The sequence below is a fragment of the Zeus faber genome (assembly GCF_960531495.2).
Source record: "Zeus faber genome assembly, chromosome: 12".
Classification (NCBI taxonomy): domain Eukaryota; kingdom Metazoa; phylum Chordata; class Actinopteri; order Zeiformes; family Zeidae; genus Zeus; species Zeus faber.
This window is the reverse complement of record NC_137196.1, coordinates 4297067-4321517: the sequence shown is the minus strand read 5'-3', so window position 1 is coordinate 4321517 and position 24451 is coordinate 4297067. Positions and strand designations below refer to the sequence as shown.

At 42.5% G+C, this 24451-nt stretch overlaps 1 protein-coding gene across 7 annotated transcripts in view; it reads right to left on the bottom strand.

The window, feature by feature from the left end:
- Positions 1-24451, bottom strand: part of LOC307237950 (cullin-1-like) — a 56679-nt gene that overhangs the window by 16150 nt on the left and 16078 nt on the right. For 3 of the 7 annotated variants that reach the window (XM_080010762.1, XM_080010760.1, XM_080010766.1), the window contains exons 1-10: positions 24193-24341; positions 23361-23455; positions 22802-22979; positions 14280-14447; positions 13615-13665; positions 12512-12602; positions 7308-7471; positions 6621-6783; positions 2281-2411; positions 1642-1749 (exon numbers count right to left, since the gene is read on the bottom strand). In XM_080010762.1, the coding sequence (XP_079866888.1) occupies positions 1642-1749; positions 2281-2411; positions 6621-6783; positions 7308-7471; positions 12512-12602; positions 13615-13665; positions 14280-14447; positions 22802-22979; positions 23361-23455; positions 24193-24303 (1260 nt within the window). In that variant the 5' untranslated portion in view covers positions 24304-24341. Of the gene's footprint in view, positions 1-1641; positions 1750-2280; positions 2412-6620; positions 6784-7307; positions 7472-12511; positions 12603-13614; positions 13666-14279; positions 14448-22801; positions 22980-23360; positions 23486-24192; positions 24342-24451 lie in introns of those variants that run through there. The other 4 variants (XM_080010761.1, XM_080010765.1, XM_080010764.1 and 1 more) reach the window with 2 other exon arrangements.

The following is a 24451-nucleotide window of genomic DNA, read 5'->3' as shown; positions in this document are numbered from 1 at the left end:
AGTCCCACACTATAAATACTAAGACATCTGGATTGATGATAAACTCACTTTTAGAGTTCATATTGATAAACTGGCTGAAAATCTGCAGCCAAAACGTGGCTTTCTTTGTCACAATAGAACCTGCTTTCCCATGTTTAGCAGTTTAGCAGTTTAACTGTTGAGACTATTTATTTCTGTCTTGGATTATGGTGATATAATATAGACATGTTGCTGTTACCACTGTTAAACCCTTAGAAGCTACATATCACTCTGCTCTTAGATTTATTACTGGTGATGCCTATAGCACCCATCATTGTACTCTCTATGGAAAAGTTGGACGGCCCTCTCTCTTTGCAAGATCAACACTAGTATACAGTATATTCATTTACAAAACGCTCCTAAAAAATTACCAGTTTACATTACTTCACTATTACACCTCAATGTAGGAGCTCATCAAACCTGCTCTTAGAATTGGTTTACATTAGATGTTCGGCGGGTCTATTCTGAATTTCGAAAGACTGCTTTGCGCCAGACTCAGACTGGAATAACCTACAATGCACTTTCAATATTGATTCCTTGATACCATTACGTAACATTAAAAATATGCTTACAAATCTCATTGTTTTAGAATGTAATTGTAATTTAACTAGGAATTAATCATTTTAACCAATTAAAACAATGTTGATGTTTGTGCTCTTGTTGTCTTCTTGACTTTTTTTATTTTATATAGTTTTTATTTTGTAATTTGTGTTGTTTTATTGATTTATTTTTTCTGCCTAATGTGATCTCGAAAATCATTCAAAATTAGGCTTCATCCCCCAATGTATCCCTGAGCGCTAAATAAAGGTGAAATAAAAAGCGACACGCACTCAAACAGTCTGTCGAGAACAGGAGGGTTATAGAGGCATGTTATACTGCTTTCACACATGCACTGCAACCCTGAAATTATCCAGACATTACCCAGAGGAGCTGGATGTGTAAATTTGGACCAGACATTACCCGGACTTTACCCAGCCGCAGTACAAAGTCTGTGTAATGTCTGATTGAGCGGTATGTGTGAACAGAGCAGGCGATTGTCCGTAAAATTCACAGCAAGCGAGTGGGCATGTTGATGACATCTCTATCATGCGGCAGTTACTGTATTTACCTTCTTGCGATCTTTGTGCACGGGGAATAGCAGTTTCGTACTTGTTTCTGCTTTCTTTTATACAGTATATTCCTTCCCGCTCTTTCGATTATATTACTTTGTTCAAATACAAAGTAGAGTATCAACGCAAAAAACGACAAGTCCGCAGCCTCGTCCACCACCTTGGGTGTGCTGTAAAACTCTGCAGCGTCATTGCGTCATGTCCTGTCTCCTCTACGCTCTACCCAGGCTCCGCCCCTCGCCTGAACCAAATGGAATATTTCCAGGTAGTGTAAACGTGTCTGACACGGACAACCTCCGGTTGTGAGCTCCATGTGTGATAGGGTAAATCCGGGCAATGTCCAGACCTGATTATGCAGACATTGTACCGAGTACATGTGTGAAAACAGCTTTAGAATGGCTAGAATGCATAATCTGAGTGGTATTTTTCAATAGATTTTTTTTTTCCCTTGTTGGACTGCAGTGTATCCACTCAGAACCAGGTTCATCCAATGAGAAGTGCGGCACAGGCTAACCTTATCCAGAGCCGCAACAAAGCCAGTGTTATTGTTGAAGGCCGACATGACTAAGGCATTGTACTTTCTGTGGACGTCGAGGATGGTCTGGACGTACATCTTGGGGTCCTAATAGGAGGACAAGGGCGAAAACACAAAAAAAGGTAAGAGATCAGTAGGCAGTGTAATTCATAGAGAAATTCATAGAAAATAATTTGTCCCTGAATCAACCGTGTTTCGATTAGGGCACTAATCTAGGCAAAGTTTGCGCACATAATTCATTTAAAAAAGTTATAGCTCATTGTGCTTTTTGTTCTTTATTGGCTACCAGTTGTCCGTCTATATGTATTTATATAGTCTAATTAGCAGGCAAATTTTTAAAGTTAAACCAACAAAGGAAGTCACAAAGAACAAGCCAACAGTTATACAGTATATGTGGATATGTACATCACACAAGGGGTCCTTGCACCAAATCTTTATCTTCCTGGCAAAACATGTCATAATCAAAGCACTTATGTTGTAATAACTAATGTAGCATTTTTTTTGTTTTTCTATAACGCAAAAATCGAAAACAGAAACCAGAGCAAATTAAATCCAAACCAGAGTAAATTATTTGGCGGTTTTCTTGCCCGTCCCCAACTCGAGAGCTGAACTTCTCACATTCAGGGCAGAGTCGCCGCATTTCTCGATGGCAGCCAGACCCTGGTTGTAGATGTGTGTCTCCAGAAGCTTCTTGAGCTCCCCCAGGCCGTCTGCGATGCGAGATACCAGGTTGTACATTCTGCCCAGGTCTAAAAAATAAAAGGAAGCGATAATCGGGACAACTTCAACAACGATGTGCAGCAACACACCCCGATTTGGTCCGTGAGTTGGACGACCTGAAAAATTCTCTCACTGACGCAAGACTGAGACTGAACCTGGTCTTCTGCGTCGAGAAAGCTGCGAGGTGCAACACTCATTTAACATTTATTAAACCGTTTTTTACTTTGTATTCTTGAGTGAGATTTGAATTTTTAAATCATAGCCTAGTCAGAAGTATGTATTCAAACTTGTTTTTACGAACCAATAGAAGACAGCCGAGAGAGAAAAAAAAAAAAAGAAAATCTGCAGTTTCTGAGTTGGAGTTTATGGATTTATAGGTTCATAAATGGCAAGGTCTTCTACATCTAGATAAGGATCATGTACAGAGAAAGGTTCAGCACAACATTCATATTGGGGTAAAATGTTCTATCTTTCTATATCGTTCTTTAAACCGGATAAAGAGGGGCAAATCAGCAGTATTCTCCCCATCTTCCGGATACTTGGGAGAATGTTTAAAACATGACTGAGCATTGAGAGGTGAACCAAACAGTCAGGTACGTTCTATGCGCGCGCTGAGAACATAATGTGATGGGGAAAATGGGGTTTCCCCATTACACAAGTGCAGGATTTATTCATTTACAGTAAAAGTATTTACACATAAACATCTAGTTTTTACTCAATTAAGTCCTATAGCAACAGAAAGCAAAAGGGGACAGTGGGAACACAAAGTTATTTTTTTGTAATGGGACGGAACAGGACAGTCCTGAATCAAACCAAATCGTATGTAAACATTTTGTTTCATACTTTGTTTCATAACAAAGTTAAATGAATAGATCTAAAATATAAACACAGGAAAACAGGCATGGAAGCCGGGAGCACCGGCGCACTGCTGTCTGGAGGAGAAATAAACTCCACTCCATTTCTCCGATACCTCTATTCTACTGCGGACGTTGGCCGTATAGACAGGTGGGTCTCACAAAACCCTGCGGTGCAATGAAAGTGAATCCCCCCGTTGCATGTTAAAGGTAAGCTTTAAGACCATCTCCAAGCAGCTTGATGTTCCTGTTACTACAGTTGCAAATATTTAAGGTTTAAGGTCCATGGGACTGTAGCCAACCTCCCCTGGCTGTGGCCGCAAGAGGAAAATCAACCCCAGATTGAACAGAAGGAGAGTGCAAATGGTGGAAAAAGAGCCAAGGACAACTTCCAAAGAGGTACAAGCTGAACTGCAAGGTCAAGGTACATCAGTGTCTGATCGCACCATCCGTCACTTTTTGAGTGATAGTGGGCTCCAAGGAAGAAAACCCAGGAGGATGCCACTTTTGAAAGAAAAACATAAAAAAGCCTGATTGGAATTTGCTAAAATGCATATAGACAAGCCACAATGCTTCTGGAAGAATGTCCTTTGGACAGATGAGTCAAAACTAGAGCTTTTTGGCAAGTCACATCAGCTCTATTATCACAGACGAAAAAATGAACCATACCTACTGTGAAACATGGAGGAGGCTCAGTTAGGTTTTGGGGCTGCTTTGCTGTCTGGCAAGGGGTGCCTTGAATCTCTGCAGGGTGCAATGAAATCTCATGACTATCAAGGCATTCTGGAGCGAAACATACTGCCCAGTGTCAGAAAGCCGTCTCAGTAGCAGGTCATGGGTCCTCCAACAGGATCATGACCCAAAACACACAGCTAAAAGCACCCAAAAAAGGATAAGAACAAAACATTGGACTATTCTGAAGTGGCCTTCTATGAGCCCTGATCTGAATCATCTATGGAAAGAGCTGAAACATGCAGTCTGGAGAAGGCACCGTTCAAACCTGAGACAGCTAGAGCAGTTTGCTCAGGAAGAGTGGGCCAAACTATCTGTCGACAGGTGCAGAAGTCTCACTGAGAGCTACAGAAATTGCTTGATTGCCTCTAAAGATTGTGCAACAAAATATTAGGTTAAGGCTCCCATCATTTTTGTCCAGGCCATTTTAGAAAATAATTGATCCCTTTAGCAATAATTTATCTCATTTCACAGTTTCTTTGCTTTACTCTGAAATACCAAAGGCATGCAGGTATACATGAGAAAATTGCTTTTAATTTCATCACTTTTCAGGAGGAATGAAGCATTGTTTCAATGAGCTGCAAGAGTACCAACAAATTTGTCCACGTCTGTACATCCACATCCTCTTTGTGTGCACAAATGAATGAGCTGCGAGGGCTGCTGCTCCATTTGTCGCTCTCCGGCACGGGGGGTTCGGACCGGGACCGCACTGGGTGACTTCTGCTGGACTGTTACAAGATGGGAATGATCCAGAATGTAGCTGCATGTGTGAATAGCGAAACTCTCTAGCGATGCCGGAAAGATTACCTGTTACTGCTAACTAATTTACCAGTAACTATGTGTGAAAGGGGCTCAAAACAGCTCTGAGCGGAGCGGACGAGAGGGACAGAACTCCCTTCACCCCTTTTCACCCTCTCCGCGATCAGTTTCAGAACACGGTAAACTGCACTTACATGGTAAACTGTTTCAATGCTCAGATTTTTCCTGGCGGATAAAAAAAAATTAATTGTCTGTTATTGTCATTTAGCAATCGATGGAGTCGATCGCCAATTTAATTGTCTTTCTGCCCAAGCCAAGTCATCATCCAAAGTTATATTAGTCCAAGCTCCGTCTCTCAGAACTAATTCGCATCCAGCCACTTGCGACACAGACAGACAACTTGAGCTGATGCTGCATTTAAAGGAAACTCTGTAAACTGTCACTTGTGCTGCTTTATACAAAATCCCGAAAACTATAATCGGTCACAGAAGGCGTCCTCAAACCTGCCAACCTTGGGAAAATGTTTTGAGTGCCGCATTAGTCCGTGGCGTTTGAGTTACTGCAGCTAAATTACTCCATCGGTTATTCACACAGTAGCCGTATCGTAATAAGGCTAATCACATTGTATGCAAGCTACTACGACTAACTATATATCGTAATTTATCTCATTAGGATATACCCCCTGAAATGCATCATCTCATAAAGTTATTTACATTTACATTTAGTCATTTAGCAGACGCTTTTATCCAAAGCGACTTACAAGGGAGAATAACATTCAAGCTACAAGCTTATTGAACATGTTTACCAACTAGAGATGCACTGATTGCAATTTTCTTAGCCTATTCATATTTGAGATTTTTTTTAAGTCTGACCTGCAGATTCCGATTTCCAATCTGCTCTGCATCGATGGCAAATACATCCCGTGACCTGATCACACTCACGGGATAAGACAGCTGCCCATACGGACTACAACTGCAATTTTCAGAAATTATTGTTCATTATTCACTACGGAACAATAATAGAACATGAAACGGTCACTGAGTTCCAATACAATAGAATATGGGACTGTTACCAAGTTTCAGTATAATGCAACCTGTAACTCTCACTGAGTTTTAGTAGTATACAACATATAACTAACATAGAAATGTCCAGTTCAAACTTCAAATTAAAGTCTTACTCTCTTGCAAATATACATTTATATTATATTAATATGGTACTTTTACAAAAAAATTGCAATCATTACAAAAGAGATAAACAGATAAAAAAAAATGTCAGATTTTTCTCACTCTCGTTCACTGGAAGTCCTCCATCACTCACCATGCGTTAAACCAAGTGAATTAAATCAAACTGCTCATTTTACTGAGTGATTCGTCAAGAACCAAGCTGTTGAAAAAAAAAGTCAATCATCAGTAGCAGAGCTCCACTGTGACAGTGATAGATATGCAGTCTGCACAATTTTGGAACATTGTCAGGGGATAAATAAATAATTTATCTAATCTTCGTCATTTATCTCTAAGTACCTCCAAACAGCCGACATTTTATCTATTTTGCTGTCTGACGCAACTACGTTACATAACGTTGGTATCGGGTTTAAGTATTGGAACATTTTTGCGAATATGAGTACTCATAAAATATTATTGATTACATTATATGATATGTTTTTTCAATATAAAAGCAACTTAATGGAATTGGGTCTGAATTTAATTACTTTGGTCCAAATTTGGCATAAACATGAAATTTGGTAAGCAAGTAAATAAGTAATCAAATGGAAATCTGTGTGAGTCTTTCTAGGAAATCCTGTGGATTACGTAACAAATTTTAATCCATTAACTACATTTCAACATGACCCCACCCAGCCACCCATTAATGCTCTTTTCTGCACTTTACCCTTACCATAGTTCTTGTCGGCATCCAGTAAATTCTGGAACTCTGTGTGAAAAATCTCCAAGTGCTTTTCAATGAGGACCTGCTCACACTTCCTGGCCAGCTCGCCCTGAGTGGACTCGTGGAGGTAAACTTGCACACGGCGCTGTTCTTCTAGAAGGCGGCCTTCCGCCTGGTACCAAAACCCAAGATGCAGTATTAAAGTATTAAATAAATTACTAAGAGGGGTTAAATTACTTATGTACAATTACTAAATCTATTTTTTGGAAATATATACGAAAACATACAATTATTATTTTAAGGAATTGTATAATAGCCAACAGTGCTTCATTTCATAATGAAAGTCAGCATTTCCAAATACCGTTTTTCTTGATAATAGTAATACCCTACTTAGCAGACAAACATATTTTAAGAAAGCAGATTGCCCAAAATGAAACAAAACTTCATAACTGTCAGGCATAACAGTATTGAGTGTTGTTTTTTGTAAGCTAGGCAGCTTTTATTTTGAAACAGCACATGATGTTAGTTAGATTAGATATAAGTATTTCAGGTATTGAAACAGTGCAAAGTATTTTAAAGAGTCGGCACCAACCTCTAGTATTAATATTCGTGTCAGACAACTTTTAAATGACACAGTGCTTACAGCTCAGTCTACAGAAATCTAAAAATCTCCAGAACTAGCAGACAAACACTCACCTTCTTCATGCACTCGGTGACAGGGTTCTGTTGGAGGAACTCTGTGCTTTCTCTGGTGTAGAAGCGCTCCGTGTCAGCCAGGAACTGAGTCTCGAAATACTCCTTGTACACAGACAGAGTTGGGCCTTTGGAAAAGGCATCGTCTTCATTCAAACCCAGCTCCACTATACAGAAATCAACAGAAGGAAAATGTATCTCAAAACTACTGGACAAATTCTTCCATTAGCCTCTTAACAAAGTATTTCCACACTTTGTCAAACAGCTGAGGTATGAAATTAGCCATGACCAGACCATGCCCATACAGCGCATGGTCTGGTGTTGGTCGTCGGTGGTTCCTCTCAGCCCGTCCAGCTGTGTGATGGACCAATGGGGGCTGTCGTTGTTCTAGGAGAGGTTAGTTGATAACGTAGTACAGAGCAAGCCACATTTCAGAACAACAACAATGGCAGCTCCTGAAGACAATTGTGCAGATGCAGCCATAGCTTTACTTATAGCAGAAATAGATGTTATAACAGCAATAAAACACAAACAAAAATGTGCACTGTTTTTATCAGAGGAAAAGAGGTTTTCGCTGTTCTACCGACTGGATTCAGATAGAGCTTGATTCATCAGCTTGCCCCGTTGGTTACCAAGAACACGTTCTCAAACAAGATTCCTATTTTCATTGTTATTTTGCCACTCATCACTGTCATGGAGGACCAGAGGCATGAGGCTTCAAAGCTTGTGATTACTGCCATGCAGATCGGTGTTCACAACGACTGATATACTACAAGGACGCTGCCAGCTACCTAGATCATCTGATGGCAAACCCTGTGACTGTATTGTAACTTTTCCAGATCTTTCAGATGTTATATCAATACAGATTTGTATATCCATACTTTGTGTTCTTAAAGAGGATCTATTATGCTCCTTTTCACCAAGTTGATATATGGCCTTTGAGGTCCCGAAAACATTTTTTTGTGAGCAAATGGGGTTTGAGCTTCACTCCAGGATCCATTTTATTTATTTGGTCAACTTTCACCAATTTCACCTTATTAGTACACCAAAATCTGTTCCTCAAGAAATTTGAGATGAGAAGTAAGCAATCCAGTTGCAGAATCGTCACTCATATTAGATCTACAAGGCCTAATTTAAAAGTTTGAAAGAAGAGGAGACAGCAACTTAAACAATCAACATAAAACTGTAAAACCTGACACAAAAACAACTAACATGGCAACGTCTGGAACTTCAACACGTGTCATATTGCACCCGTAAGGGGGCCAAAATTAGCGGGACGAACTGGATGTCGACAACTTACATTTCCCTCACCTGCAGTTTTTTCACAGACAGTTGGAATGAATTCCTCTTTCTCTTTAAAAGATTTGTGGTGGTCGCAGCAGCCAACAGCAGAGCACTTCCCCAGATTAGCTGTTAGCGTCGATGATGCCGGGGCCGGCGGCACCCCAGGCATAGGTGGAGGAACTCTCAGATGGAGGGTGATTCTAATTCTACTGAAGTGACGTAAATTACTGTGATGATGGGCAGCAAAACTGAAGGGTTCGTTTTATGACATGTTTTCTGGAACAGACAGCTTACAAAAAACTGACTGGGTTGTCTTATTTTACAGTTTGTGTGTTAGTTGGCCAAAGAGAGACCCAATGTATGTGCACACGCACTGAAAAAGTGGGTTTTACATTATGGTCCCCTTTATAGTAAGTTGTCAAATAATGTAAAAAATAAAGTTAAAGAGATCATCACTGATGTCGATTGTGGATCGGCTAAAGGTGTTGAATGGATGGATAAATTAAAATCAAATGCTCGCTGCAAAAGGCCCGTCTCTATTGAGATAGGGACTGTAAAGACCTTACAAGACTGATGGAACCAGGCTAGCTTGAAAAGGGGAAACGAAACGACCGATCGTGGTGATGTGATTGTGATCGTGATCACGATCACGATCACGATCATGGCGCCACCCCTTGCGGCCACCTGCTTGGGCACTCCGTGACGACTACGGACATTTTAGTATTTCTTTCAGTTTTTTATCACCATGTCCGCCAAAAACTCATCGGCAGTGATCTCCTACGGCCACGATGCACTCGCGGATATTAAATACTTCTTATAGAACGAATTACAGTCATAAGTCGACGGTACCACTGTATTTCACTGAAAGAACAACTTTGGGACTTTTTATCCTCAAATCTAGAGTGGCCACACCAGAGATTTTCTCTCAACAAACAACAGCAAACAACAGAGCCACTGTTCCATGGCGTGGGCCCACGGAGGAAGCACCATGGTTGACAAGGCGGCATTCGGTGTCAGAAAGAGGACGCAAATTTACCGTCCACCTCTGCCAGGCATCCTTCTTGCATCTTGCATCCTTATTCCTTCTTCCTTCATGTCCAGTCCATGGAGAATAAGATGGATGACCTTCGAGCGAGGATACAATTCCAGCGGGATACCAGAAACTGTTGCGTCCTCTGCCTGACCGGAGACATTGTTGAACCCGCTGGTGCCGGAGCACGCCATTACGTCCAGCCGAGTCGCTTTTCCGTGTTCCGGGCCGACAGGTCGCAGGAGTCGGGCAAATCCAATGGTGAAGGCGTCGGCCTCATGATAAACAGCCGCTGGTGTAACCCCAACAATACCAAGAGCTCGCTCCCGCTCCTGCTCGCCGAACCTGGAACAGCTGACCATCTCATGCCGTCAATTCTACCTCCCCTGGGAATTCAGCACGGTCATCATCACAGCCGTTTATATTTCACTGCAAGCGGCCACCAACACAGCACTATCGGACCTATATGATGTGTTGTGTGGACTTCAGAATGAACATCCCGACACAGCTGTGGTGGTGGCTGGGGACTTTAACAGGGCGAACCTTAAAAAAGTTCTGCCTAATTTCAACACATCACGTGTGCCACCAGGGGAGATAGAACTTTGGACCACTGCTACACACCTTACAAGAACGGTTTCAAGACCGTCTCGCTCCCTGCTTTCGGGAAATCAGATCACTCCGCGATTTCGCTGGTTCCTGTTTACAAGACGTGAATTGGTAGTGACGAGGGAAGTAAAGCGGTGGTCGGACCAATCAGAGGCCGCGCTTCAGGAAGCTCTGACTGACGTCAACTGAGACATGTTTCAATCAAGTTTGAGTGACGTCAGAGAGTTTACGGAAGTAGCTGTGAGCTTCATAGCTATGTTAGCGGGCAGCATCGTTACCACGGTGAAAGTTTGGATATACTGTATCTGAACCAGAAATCATTGGTCGATAAATCCATCTGTGCCGCTCTGAATGCTCGCACGGCCGCTTACGACGATGGTCTTGTATCTGGAAATATGAATTACAAAAGGGGCGTCGTACAACATGCGGAGGGCGGTGAAGGACGCCAAACAGACGTACAAGGACACGATAGAGCTACAGATGGAGCAGCGGGACACCAGACGCTTGTGGCAGGGGCTGCGGACTATTACGAACTACAAGAGCAGCCCCTCCCCAGCCACGAGGGTGGACGCCTCCCTTACCAACAAACTGAACTCCTTTTATGCGCAGTTTGAATCTGGCAACACCACCGCTAGCTCACCAGCTAAATGGAGTTACATCGCTGGGGATGAGCGCGCACTCTCATTGTCTGAGCATGACGTCAGGAGGGCGCCTCCCTCTCCCACACCTTGGCCCCGCTGCAGTTTTCGTACGGGCAGAACAGATCCACGGATGTCTCCCAGGAACTGCACACCATGCTCACACACCTTGATGAACGGAAGGGGGCCTATGTGAGATTGCTGTTCATCGATTATAGTTCAGCTTTTAATACCATAGTCTCCACCAGACTGGCTGTCAAGCTGCGTGAGCTAGGGCTGAACACTCTGCTGTGTGCCTGAATCCTGGACTTCCTCTCAGCCCAGCCCCAGGTGGTTAGGATGGGGAGGCACATGTCCAGCTCCCTCACCCTGAGTACAGGATCTCCCCAGAGCTGTGTCCTCAGCCCCCTACTGTACTCCCTGTACAGCTTCAACACCATCATCAAGTTTTCTGACGACACCGTCGTGGTGGGCCTGATCAACGACGGCGATAAAAAAGCATACAGCGAGGAAGTGGCTGACCTGTCACTCTGGTGCCAGGTCAACAGACTCCGCCTGAAGGTCAGCAAAACTAAGGAGTTGATTGTGGACTTTAGGAGAGGATTAAAACTGAGGACGCATGCGGTGCTGGCTTAATGGGACTTTTGTCGACAGGGTGAGCAGCTTCAAGTACCGGGGAGTCCACATCACTGAGGACTTAACATGGACTTTACACACAGACACTCTGGTGAGAAAGGCGATGCAGCGTCTTTACCACCTCAGGCAGCATCCTGACAGGCAACATCACTGCCTGGTTTGGGACTTGTACTGTTCAGGACAGGCAGGCCCTGCAGAGGGTGGTTATGACTGAACGTACCACTCAAACTAACCTCCCCTCCCTGCAGGACTTACACCAGGTGGTGTAGTAGCAGAGCCCGCAGGATCATGAAGGATCCTCACCACCACAACAATGGACTGTTCCAGCTGCTGCAGTCAGGCAAGCGCCTCCGCAGTCACACAGCAAGAACAGAGAGACTGAGACAGTTTCTTACCGCAACCCACAAGAACTGTCAACGCTGAACTCACCAGGGGTCCTCACTGAGACACACACATAGGCCCCACTGCCTCACTGTACTGTATGTAGCATACTCTACTGCATACTGTCTCACTGTTCTGGGTTAGTGTACACTGTGCTGTATTTCAGTTCTGTTCGGTGTTACTGTATTGCTGCGCCGTACTGTTGTATACTGTACTGTATGTCTCCACACACACTAGATCACTTTATTCACATGCCACTTTACTGCACATATCTGTATATACATAATAGCCTATCCCATATACATAAGCCTATTCCCTTTAGTTATATTTTGTATCCCCACTCTGTACTACTTTCTTGAGTTATTTCATTCAATTTAATTTTATATTATTCTATTTAGTTACTGCATTACGTTCTAGGAATCAGTTTCAGTTAGTTAGTCAGGTAGAAATTAGGTAGCTCTTGTGTTCAGTCTAGAACATATTGTGCATAATCACCGGGTGTGTTGCATTGACATTTCACTGCATATATGTATGGAACTATTTATATGTGTGTGACAAATAAACTTCTTGAATCTTGAAACGATTCCTCAACACACGGCAAAGGTTCTTAACAGTCCAACCCATTAACAAACCGTAGGACTGGATCACTCCGCTGATAAGTCTGGTGTTGATGGTCTCTCCGTTACGCTCCTTTTCAATCAGCTTCAACACAGCGTTAGTGACCTGAAGATGCAACAAAAAATTTACTTAATTGATCACAAATCCCATTTGTAAATCCAAAAGGAAATTAAGTGAGCTTGTAAGTACAGATTATGTAATGAATGAAAAAAATGTATGCAAACTAATAATAACCAGTGGATAATGCAATAGGGATTTTATTGTTTTATTACACTCTACCTTGAAACTAAGGATAGGCAATATCTTTGTTTTAGTGATCAACAACTAACAAGAATTTCAGTCGATTGGTCGTCTAGCCGTGACGTCATCACCCGCCCCCCCAAACATTGACCTTTAACCGCACCTAAAATAAAATGACCATTAAAAAAAATAATATAACTACAACATGTGCAATTTTCCATAGAGGCCAAGTGTTACAGTGACCAAATAGAAACAAGTCTTACCAGAGATGACAAAACAAAATTGGCTAAAACTGCAAATGACTCAGCATCCCAGTAGTAGAATCGTGGTCAGACTAAATCAAATTTGGTTAAATAACAGCACACTTCGCTCCGTCTCGTCGGCATCACTCTCTCATACAAACACGTTCTTCTGTGTGCTACACCTATTACAGTCTGGGCAGAGTTTCTCATGATGTGTGCTACACTTTTTAATCGTGAATAGTTTCTCAGAAGTTGAAGTCACTGCCCGAGTCGACAAATTTATTAGTTGACTTATGCCCATCCCTACTTGAAACAATGACCTTGTTTATTCATCATTTATTTAGTCATTCTATAATGTTGTGAAATTATTACACATGAAGGCAAACATAATTTACTTGGTGGTAATGTATTTACAGTTATTACAATATGCGCAAAAGGTTATTCAGTAATTCTCTCCGCAGTTTTATTACATTTTCAGCCAGTTATTATATTACTAGGTTTTATTAAAAATAATGTTATTACGTTTATCGGTTCTTACAGGGCAATATACTACTGAAAAAGAAAGATTGCTTAAATAGAACCACTATCAATACTTTGTTTTGAGTGGACTGCTGCCTCTGGTGGACCTGACTCACCTGTTTATTTAAGGGCCTAAAAAGACATTCCCTCCATGTTACTAGAGCCAGCTGCAAGGACACACAAAAAAAGACAGGACAATAAGAGTTGAGATCGGAAAGGAAATATTTAATACTGTGAACGGTCCAGCCTTTTTGCTTAATTTCACGGCATTTGTCGACATAAAGAATTCTATTCTTGGGTCCATTGTATGATGGAGTCCATCTCCAGTGAATTTCTCTCACTGTCCCAGATGTTTTTCTCCAAACAGAAAAAGGGGTTGTGGTTAGCAACTGAATACCACGCCCATGTCAAACAAGGACTAAACTGGCTGCTGTCTCTCAGTCTCAAAGAGGCACAGCAACTTCATGGTGAGTGGATGTGGCAGCTTGGATAGTAACATGCCTCTTTTTGCCAATTACTGTTTGAAGAAGAATACAAGTTGCAAAAATCTGTTATATGTCAGAATTATGTCTAATGGTGACTGGAATCGATGTCTTGCAGTGGGAAATGGCATGCTAAATTGGAGATCTGGCTTTCAATCCTGAGGAATAAACATATGCTGCGTCAAACAAAGGTATTATAGAGACCTGAAAAAAGGGATTCAACATTGTTGCTCACAAATAGCACACATTATAATATTTCAAGATGGTCGATCAAAAAAGCACGGAAGTGGAGGTCCTACTGAGTAGATTTCGTAGATCCCCTTGCGTCCCTCATCGCACTCCCGCCGCACCCAGTGGCGGTTGAGGTAGGCGCAGATCCCGTTTAGGACCTTGCTGGAGAAGCGGTAATCCTCCCACTGCCGGGTGTAGAACTTCAGCACCCCCTCGCCCATCAGGTCCTCCCCATCCTGAAAACAAGGGAGGGAGACATTTGAGTGTTCATCAGCATATTACAAAGTACTCCAAGTTAGTATATGAGCATTTTTAGTATGTTAAACGGGACCTATTATGCAAAATTCACTTATTCAGTGCATGTGCACATAAATTTTGGTCTCTGATGGGTCAACTAACACACAAACTGAAATACGACAATAGTCAGTTTTTTGTGAGCTAACTGTTTCAGAAGAGATGCCCTAAAATGAACCAATCAGCATTGCTGCCATAATATACGTCATTGCAGTATTATAAGTCATTTCAGTAGAATTAGAACTGCGCCCGATTTAAGTAACTCCATCCATGATCTGCTAACATTGAAGCTAAGCACTAATCATGGGAAATGCTCTGTTGGTGGCAGAGACCACTGTGTCCACTGACTGTACTCTAGGCTGCGGCGCGATCTTCTCCGCGTTTCTCAAAGTAAGATGCAGATGTATTTTTTATTTTCCGATGTTTCCGTAATAGAATGAAAAGGCCCAAGCTGCTCCAAGCTCTACACCAGTCCGGACACCGCAGTGAAAGTCGCAACAAGCTTTTAAATGAGAGCTTGTAGATCAGACCTGGGCATTTTAAGGCCCGGGGGGCCAAATCCGGCCCTTTGGTTGTCCCTGCCGGGCCCGCATGAGGTCAATCATAAATTAGAAGATAAATGAAGAAGTATATATGCTGTGCACGCAAAACAACCGTGTTGCTATTATTTTGAAAAGCGTGCATTTTTTATTTATTTTTTTACCCAAGGGCGCACATACGTGGGTGAACAGCTACAAGTGATGCTGGCCAGCTAGCCCTCAGAATGTCAGCTCACGCCAAAAAAAGAAAAATTGATAATTGAATGCTGTGTTTTCAACAAGTCATGGACTGCTAAATATTTATTTACAGAAGTCAAAGGTAAAGCCGTCTGCTTAGTTTGTGGCACACAGGTCGCTGTGTTCAAGGATTACAATTTGAATCATCACTATTTGACCAAACACGAGGAGAAATACAAGAATTTGTCTGATCAAGAGCGTACAAGGTAGTCGGATTCTTTGCTGGCTAAGCTGCAAAACTAACAAGGACCTTTTACTAAACTTTGCACACCCAGAGATGCCGCTGTCAAGACAAGTTATGTCATATCCCACAAAATCGCTTGAAAAAGTAAACTGTTTTCTGATGGAGAGTTTATTAAGGAGTGTTTGTTGGACTCTGAGGCACAAATATGCCCAGAGAAAAAGGGAGCGTTTGAGAACGTGCCCCTCTCCTGACGCACTGTAACGAGCAGGGTTGAGGACATCGCGGGAAATCTGGAGCTTCAGCTGAAGAACAGAGCGGTCAACTTTGACTATTTTGGCTTTGGATGAGAGCTGCGATGTACGTGACACTGCGCAGCTACTCATCTTCTTACGTGGGATAACTACAGACTTTAGAATCATGGAGGAGCTGGCAGCCATGCAGTCATTGAAAGGAACAGCAACTGGGAGTGATTTGTTCACCGAGGTGTTTGGACATGTTGGGACTGAAATGGGACAAGCTGGCATGTGTGACAACGGATGGTTGTCCAAATCTGACAGGGAAAAATGTTGGACTTTTGAAGAGAATGCAGGATAAAGTGACAGAAATAAACCTTCTTTGTCCTTCTAAATGGTAAGTAAGAGTTCACGTTTTATTGCTGTGCCTTTCAGGTTAACTCTTGTACGATGTATGTATACTCAGTTTGTCCTTCCAAGGCTAAGTAGAGTTCCTGTCGTAAAAAGGAAGTTAACTAGTCACTTTCTGTATCGTAAAGAGGAAGGGAACCTTAACAGATAGTCGGTCTCAACGAAACTGCCCCATCATTGAATCTACACAGGGGTGTTGCAATATCTACTGACCTTCCCAGTAGCTCCTCAGTTTCCCACTCCAAGAAGACTGTATAAAAAGCTTAAACTCTCCAGTGAGAATGAAGCACTTCCTCTGTAACATTCTGTTGTGTTGTTAGAGTGAAAGTGCTCCTCTTCTACAACCTTGGATCCTCTTGTAAAGATTAAATACTTTATTAACCTAAAGTATTCGTCTCCGATTTCCTCTGTAACGGTTAGTCCATCCACGAACAAAGTTTATAGCTGTTTAACTTTTACACATGTTGTTGATGTTGTAACTAAAATAGTTAACTTCATCAGGGCAAGAGCATTGAATTACAGACAGTTTGTTGCACTTTTGGAGGAAAATGAGAGTGAACATCGTGAAATAAGCTATCACACAGCTATCAGGTGGCTCAGCCTAGGCAAAGTCCTGAAAAGTGTCTGGGACTTGAGAGGAGAGATTCATGAGTTCTGTGTAAGGACAGGAAATGCCATCCCACAGCTTTCAGATGAAGACTGGATGGCAGACCTTGGTTTTGCTGTAGATGAAATGTACAGCGCAACGAAGGCTTTCATGAGAAAGTTGCAGCTTCTCTCAAGCCAAATGGAGGACTAGATTCCCACCCAGTTGCCAACACTGAAGGAAGCCACACCATCAGCTGATCACCTCCAAAGGTACTCATCCATGTTAAAAGCACTGCATGGTGAGTTTTCAAGGCTATTTCAAGACTTTAAAACAGTTGAGAGTGAATGTACATGGCTTCTTCTCCCTTGATTGTTGGTTCGGCCCTCCAACACAGCTCAGGTTTCTCATGTGGCCCCTTGTAAAGATGAATTGCCCACCCCTGTTGTAGATCAAACATCAAACATGAGTGAAGATTCAACAACTGGATTGCTTATTTCTCACCTGAAAATTTGTTCAGAAACTGATTTTGGTGCACTGATAACGTGAAATCAGTGAAAGTTTACCAAGTAAATAAAACCAAACCTGGAAGCCATGATCAAATGCCAATAGCTCACAAAAGAAGAAGAAACAGAAGAAGAAGATTCTTTATTTGTCACACACACCATAATACATGCACTCATGCGGCGACGGCGACCAGCACACACATGCTTTTTTCAAATGGTGGCCGGTGAAACTGGTTCTCTGCTTTTGACCCATCCCGGATTGTCCTTACTCCAGGGGGCAGCCAGGAGCAGTGGGCAGCATACAGCGACACACCCAGGGACCAATTTCAAATGTCCATCGCTCATCAGAACTTGTGCTCAAACCCCATTGGTTCACAGAACTAGCAGCCTCGGGAGGGTGGCTCCTCCGACTGAAACAACCTGTTTTCAGACAGGTTGGACTGAACGCAAACATGAGTAGTATTCGCAGCAAAAATAAATAAAAAAAATAAATAAAAAATGTTTTGGGGACCAAAGAGACCATATAAACTTGGTGAAAAGGAGCATAATAAGTCTGCTTAAAAAATAAAATAATAATGATAGTAAACACAGTATGTTAAAGGAACCAGAATAATTATGTCTTGGGAAATGACCCAGAGTCATACTGTTGGGCTGTTTCAGTTGGAGGAGCCACCCTCCCGAGGTTGCTAGTTCTGTGAACCAATGGGGTTGCCGATCGATCATTTCCTTTAAAGCAAGCGTCCAGGTGAAGATCATTCATCCCTATTCCAAGTTCAAGTTCAAGAGATTATTTGTCACATACATATACATACGTTCATACATATATGCTGTGAAATGTCATGACACCCGGTGATTACGCACAATAAGCTCTATAAATACTAAAAAATACCAAAATGTGCGTAATCGACACAAGGTGCTCGCGCAGGCAGCCGCAAGGGGAGGCGCCACAATCGCGATTCTGGGTCCTATAATTATATAATAGAATTAATTGACTGTGTTGTATTAAATATACATTTAAATCCTCCTAAAAGTAATTTTAAATAGCATTACATTATATGTTACAATGAAGGAAGCAATCATCAATAATAAGTCCTTTACGTACTTCAACAATGAAGCAGCTTCTAGCAAGTCTGACCTTGTTTACAATACCATCAATGCACCTTTAAAACACCCCGTTTACCCCAGTAATTGATAGCCTACATTGTACCACACAGTCAGTGGGATGTTTTGATCCAAAAGCAGTATTTTTGAGTTCGGATTTGCAAAATAAATATTAGTGGAGTGGCAAGCGGGGAAAGGCGAGGTGAGGAATATATACAGTAAAATGTTCTAGAAAACTTCTAATTGCTTCAAAATGTTACATTCGGCTTGCGACCCAGTCTTTCTTAAGGGGCATAATAAAAGTTGCTTACTATGCTAAAATAGGTTGAATAAATTAAATATATCCTCTTAATGAAATCGCACGTGATATGAAGTCACAATGTGAAACCGTTTTAATAGAATTCAACCTTTAAACCATACTACTCTTAACACACGGAGCCACTGTTAATGAAACTGCAAAGAAGAAAATCCCTTTGCGTCACGCAGCCAGGTCACTTCCGTAAACAGATGGTTAAAGCGCAGCGCGGGGGTGTTTCGATCTCACTTGTCTGTTAAAACTTTCTTCTCTGTATCGTTATGGATTACGCGAAGCGCGTGGCGGAAGCTCTAAATCATATTTCGGACCTTAATCTGACCAGTGCGATAGATCCAAGTCAGTGTTAGCAGCGCGTACTGGACTTAATTTTCCGCGATGATAGTCAGTTCCCCTATGGCGATGCGGAGAACAACAGCGACGCTGAATCTGATGTTACTCCGGACTGGGAGAACATTTCAAACAGCGGATTTCAAACTCAATGTGACGATGAAACAGAATATTTTCAAGAACCACCGGTTGAGACCGACGATACGTCTGTTGTTATAACGGAAGAAGTTGATGACGTGATGAAGTCCATTGAGGTTGGTGACAGATTTTCAGATTTCAGATTTTCTGAGACTCATAATATTGATAGACTCTACATTTTGTTGTGTTGTCTGTACTTTTAAACTCCAAAATAATTCCACTTTTATAAAACATGTATATTCTTACTGTTAAATAAAAGCTTTTTTAAAACAAAATGAGTTGTATTGTTTAGCTGTTCGTGATTGGCCCATTCACATTTACATTTACATTTAGTCATTTAGCAGACGCTTTTATCCAAAGCGACTTACAATTATTCAAACACCGACGGACGCAGCCATCAGGAGCAATTAGGGGTTAAGTGTCTTGCTCAAGGACACTACAGCATGCTAGCAGGAGGAGCCTGGGATCGAACCAGCAACCTTTGGATCACTAGACCACCAGCTCTACCTCCTGAGCTACCATCCCCATCCCCATTCAGCAGTTAAGTAGCCATGAGGCTTTGTTTGTCCGCCAGCCCATTTGCATTCTGGGAGCTGAATTAATGAACCTGGTGAAAGTGAAACTTTGGAGGTGATTATCTCAGAAACACGGTTTGCCACACCCTTGTCATTAACAAGTCATAACTTTAAAAATATTTCTCCACTTTCAAATGATGCAAAAAAAGAAAAAATCTCAAGAGCCGCCAAATGACCCTAAAGCATATTAAGTAAATTACTATGTGACATATAGTAATTTATCTCATTAGGATATACCCCTTGAAATGCATCATCTTGTAAAGCTACCAAACATGTTTACCAACTAGAGCATGTTTGCCAATTCCTATTTCAGATTTTTTTTAAGTCTGACCTGCAGATTTCAATTTCCGATCTGCTGTATGTCGATGATGGATACATCCTGTGATCTGATCACACTCACGTGATAAGACAGATGCACATACAGACTAACGCTGCAATTTTCAGTTACCACAATAGTGAGATTGCTGATTTTGACACTATTTATTATTGTTCATTATTCGCTATGGAACAATAATAGAACATGAAACTGTCATGGAGTTCCAATAAAATAGAATATGGGACTGTTACCAAGTTTCAGTATAATGCAACCTGTAACTCTTATTGAGTTTTAGTAGTACACAACATATAACTAACATAAAAATGCCCAGTTCAAACTTAAAATTAAAGTCAAACAACATCAAATCAAACAACTGGTTTTACTGAGTGACTCGTCAAGAACCAAGTCTCAAAAAGAGTCAAACTTTGGAACAATTTTGGAATATTGTCAGGAGATAAATAAATCATTTATCTAATCTTCTTTGTTTATCTTGAAGTGCCTCGACTTGAACAGCCGACATTTTTATTGTTTTGCGCTCTTTTTTGAGCGTCAACTACGCAACTACGTTACATTCTGTTGGTATCGGGTTTGAGTATTGGAACATTTTTACAAGTACAAGTACATGAGCGCAGTATCTGTCAATTTGACCGGCACAGAATCAAAAATCAATCTGACACTGATTAGCCTTGAAAACCGGCCAATTCCGGTCACAGCTAATCGATCAGTGCCTCTCACGATTTATATGTTAACATCATACCGTCATATTTTTGTGCTTTATTAGAACTATCCCACCTCCCATGTTACCTTAGCAATGCAGCGTTACACCTCGGTGAATAATAAAGTACTGCTGCTCTCAGTGCGCTGCGTATCAGCGGATGTTGAGTGAGAGGAGAGGGAGGCTTAACAGAACCACAGGTCGTAGCATCTGGTCCAATACGTGGGATGTCGTTTACATACCCAATAAATGTATGCTATTATTTTGTATTGATTGATTGATTTCCGTCATTAGATTACAATTATATATATATATATATATATATATATATAGACCCCCAGCTCAGGCGGTAGAGCTGGTGGTCTAGTGATCTAAAGGTTGCTGGTTCGATCCCAGGCTCCTCCTGCTAGCATGCTGTAGTGTCCTTGAGCAAGACACTTAACCCCTAAATGCTCCTGATGGCTGCGTCTGTCGGTGTTTGAACAATTGTAAGTCGCTTTGGATAAAAGCATCTGCTAAATGACTAAATGTAAATGTAAATGTATATATATATATATAAATAAAACATTATTTGCGTAGTCTCAGCTGGAATTTCGTACATGCATATTTTGACTAAGAATTGCGTAGTTGGTAAAAATATGTGTGCAGGTTGGCAGGACTGTAACTACTGCAGAGCATGCGAGCCACATTTCACCGTTCTAGGACCCAACCACATGGAAAGATCCGTGACCCTCCTCGCCATTCTGGACCAGACAGCCTGCAGAAATCTAGAGTCAATCCGGCAACAAAGGTGAACGACTCATCAGAGCCGATACGGTGATCAAGACAAGATGAATGGTGAGCCCCGGAACTCCAGTAAAACATTGAAATGATGTTGGTTTGGGACGGCGATAATTTCTTTATTTTATTATTCTGTTTAGAATATGTAGCTGGGCCTAAGATAGCATTTACATACAATCCCTCTCAGTCAATCTCTCCCTCTTTTCATAACAACCATCATTTCCCAGATGTGTTTCGGTTGAAATATACGTTACCTTTGTTTTTCTACCTTTTTAACATATCTTGTTAAAAATCTATTATTAAAAATAAACATTAATTTTTTGATTAAAAAGTAGTCGTGTATTTATCTGATATATCGTGTGAGAATTCCTGAATCTAGAACGTACCCCTGAGATATACGGACCTCCACCACCGCCCGTGCGACCATTTTCCAGGTTTTAGCAAAAATCTGGTGGCGCCAAACTAAAATATATATATTATTTATAGGTCCCTATCCTGCTACATACGCATGATCATGTGCTGAGTCAGAGTGTGCACGGATAGGAGAGGCTATTCATAAACGGGTCTGTTGTCAATGTGTGTTTTTCTGAGAGAGAGAGGGGAGCAAGGAGGGACTGAGTGAATCAATGCGCTGCCTGCAGCTCTTAAATGAAATAAGATTTTACCCATTTTAAATAGTAAAAAAAAATTGAAAATCAATGTCACAGTCAATGTTGATCTTGTGGCGGGCTGCCACATATAAATCAATGTATTCGAAACACTGGAGAAAAAAAAAAAAAAAAAAAGTGGTAGATCTGGGCTTGACAACGCCGCATTACGTTCTAAGCAAGCGCACCCCCCCCCCCCCCCCCACTTGTCGATAGAATCATCTATTGCTGAGGGACGCGATTGGACGGTTCAAATTTTGCACGCCCAAGCCTGTATGACACATGTGATTTCATTGATCTACCCTGTTAAATTATTCATTTTGTGCAGGAAAAGCGTGAATACAAATGTTTTCTTTGGTTCAAGTTAAATGTTTTTAAATTTGTGTACTTATTGCTCGTTTACATTTGTTATTTATAGGCTGTGTTAATTGTGAAGACTTCTGTTAAGTTATACATCTAATTTGTTTATTATATGTTAACATTTATTTTAAAATATCTAACAAAATAAAGAAGTTTATAGTTTTGTTAAATCAGAAATACCTGTCGCTGTCTCATTATTCAGACACATGATTTCGACAAATGTGCATGTACAGTATGTAGAGATGCTGCAGTCAATCAATCATTCAATTCAAATCAACCATCTGGCATCATATACCGCTGTCTTAATGTACTCTGTATTTCTTACCTTAAGTAGGTTTATCAGGTAGGTCTTCAAAAACTCCTTGAGCCTCTTGTACAGCTCCAGACCGACGAACTGGGCCCCTCCGGGGGAAGGAGACTTCTTGGAGGGCTTGGAGGGTGGGAGTCCTGGCCCCAGTGTCTGGTTAGACTGGTGGACGCTTGTGCAATAGTTATAGACATGTCTTGGGCATGAGGGTCAAGGCATTTAAACAATGCAGGGATAGAGATTCACGCCTGACAAACATCGAAACCCTGAAAGTTAAAAAAAGAAACAAGTATATATGACAATGATTAAACCCTGGGATATGGCACCCGTGTATGTCCCAAATGCGCATTTTAGAGGACTTTGCCTTGTTTTGGACTTTGACAGCATATAAATTCTGTAACGGGTGTGGTTAGGACCCAATTGCAGCACAAAGACAGGCAGGGAAATTTGGTAATGTCTTTTATTTGTAGAGCGGACGGAAGACAGGCAGGGGGCAGGCAGGATACATCGTCGGCGACAGGAAGGTTCGATAACGAGAAGTGCAGACAGAAGACAGGCGGAGTGGCAGGCAGGATACGTGGTCGGAGCAAGGCAGAGTAGGTGGCGGGGAATCAGTCCGGAGAACGCTGGAGAGTCTGGTGCAAGCATCGAAGACAATCTGGCAATGGGTGACTGGTGAGAGAGGCATATATAGTGGTTAGATTACAGATCTGGAACAGCTGTGTGCGCAGGTGAATAGAGTTGGGCTAATGGGACAGGTAAGGAGAGGGAGGGGAAAGTAGAAGAAGGCGGAGATCATGACAGAACCCCCCCCCTCAAGGGACGGCTCCTGACGTCCCAAACGAACGAGAAAAAAAAAAGAGAAAACACCAAAAGTCCATGCACGGTGGGAAGTGGGGGTCCGGAGGAGGGCTAGTACTCGTCGGAGACCCCGTCCATCTCCACGTCCTCCGCTAAATGGGCCACGTGATCCTCATCGGAGTAGTTGGAGACCCCGTCCATCTCCTCGTCCTCCGCTAAATGGGCCACGTCCTCATCGGAGGAGGGACCCCCAGGGTCGACATCCTCCGCCTCTGACACATCGCTGGAGGACGCGGACCAGAGAGGTGGTGGGGTCTGCGGTCGGGAGGGTTGACCCGGTCTGGAGGGCTGGTCAGGATGGCGCTGATGGAACCTCCTGATGAGGGTGTGGTCCAGAATGTGCCTCGCAGGGACCCAGGACCTCTCCTCCGGGCCGCAACCCTCCCAATCCACCAGGTACTGCAGGCCTCTCCCACGCCGGCGGGAACGTAGGAGACGGCGGACAGACAAGGCAGGACCCCCGTCAATGAAGCACGGAGGAGGAGGCGCCAAGGGGACCAGAGCACTCTCCCGGACCGGCTTAACTTTGGACACATGGAAGGTGGTACCTGCGGCAGCGGCAAATGAAGCAACGCTGGACGACCTCCTTCGTCCGCTGGATCCCTGGGTGGCAGGTGGGTCGGGAGTTGTGGGCTCACTGGAGAACCTCGGGCGGACATGCACTGGGTCCAGGTTGGTCCTGGGCGGCGGCTCTGACCTTCTCTTCCACCTCCTCCCAGGTGAGTGTGGCAACTAGACGGGGGACAGTAGAATGGTGTCAGGGTCAGCAGCGTCTTCCTCCTCCTCCTGGAACTGCCGGGATAGGGC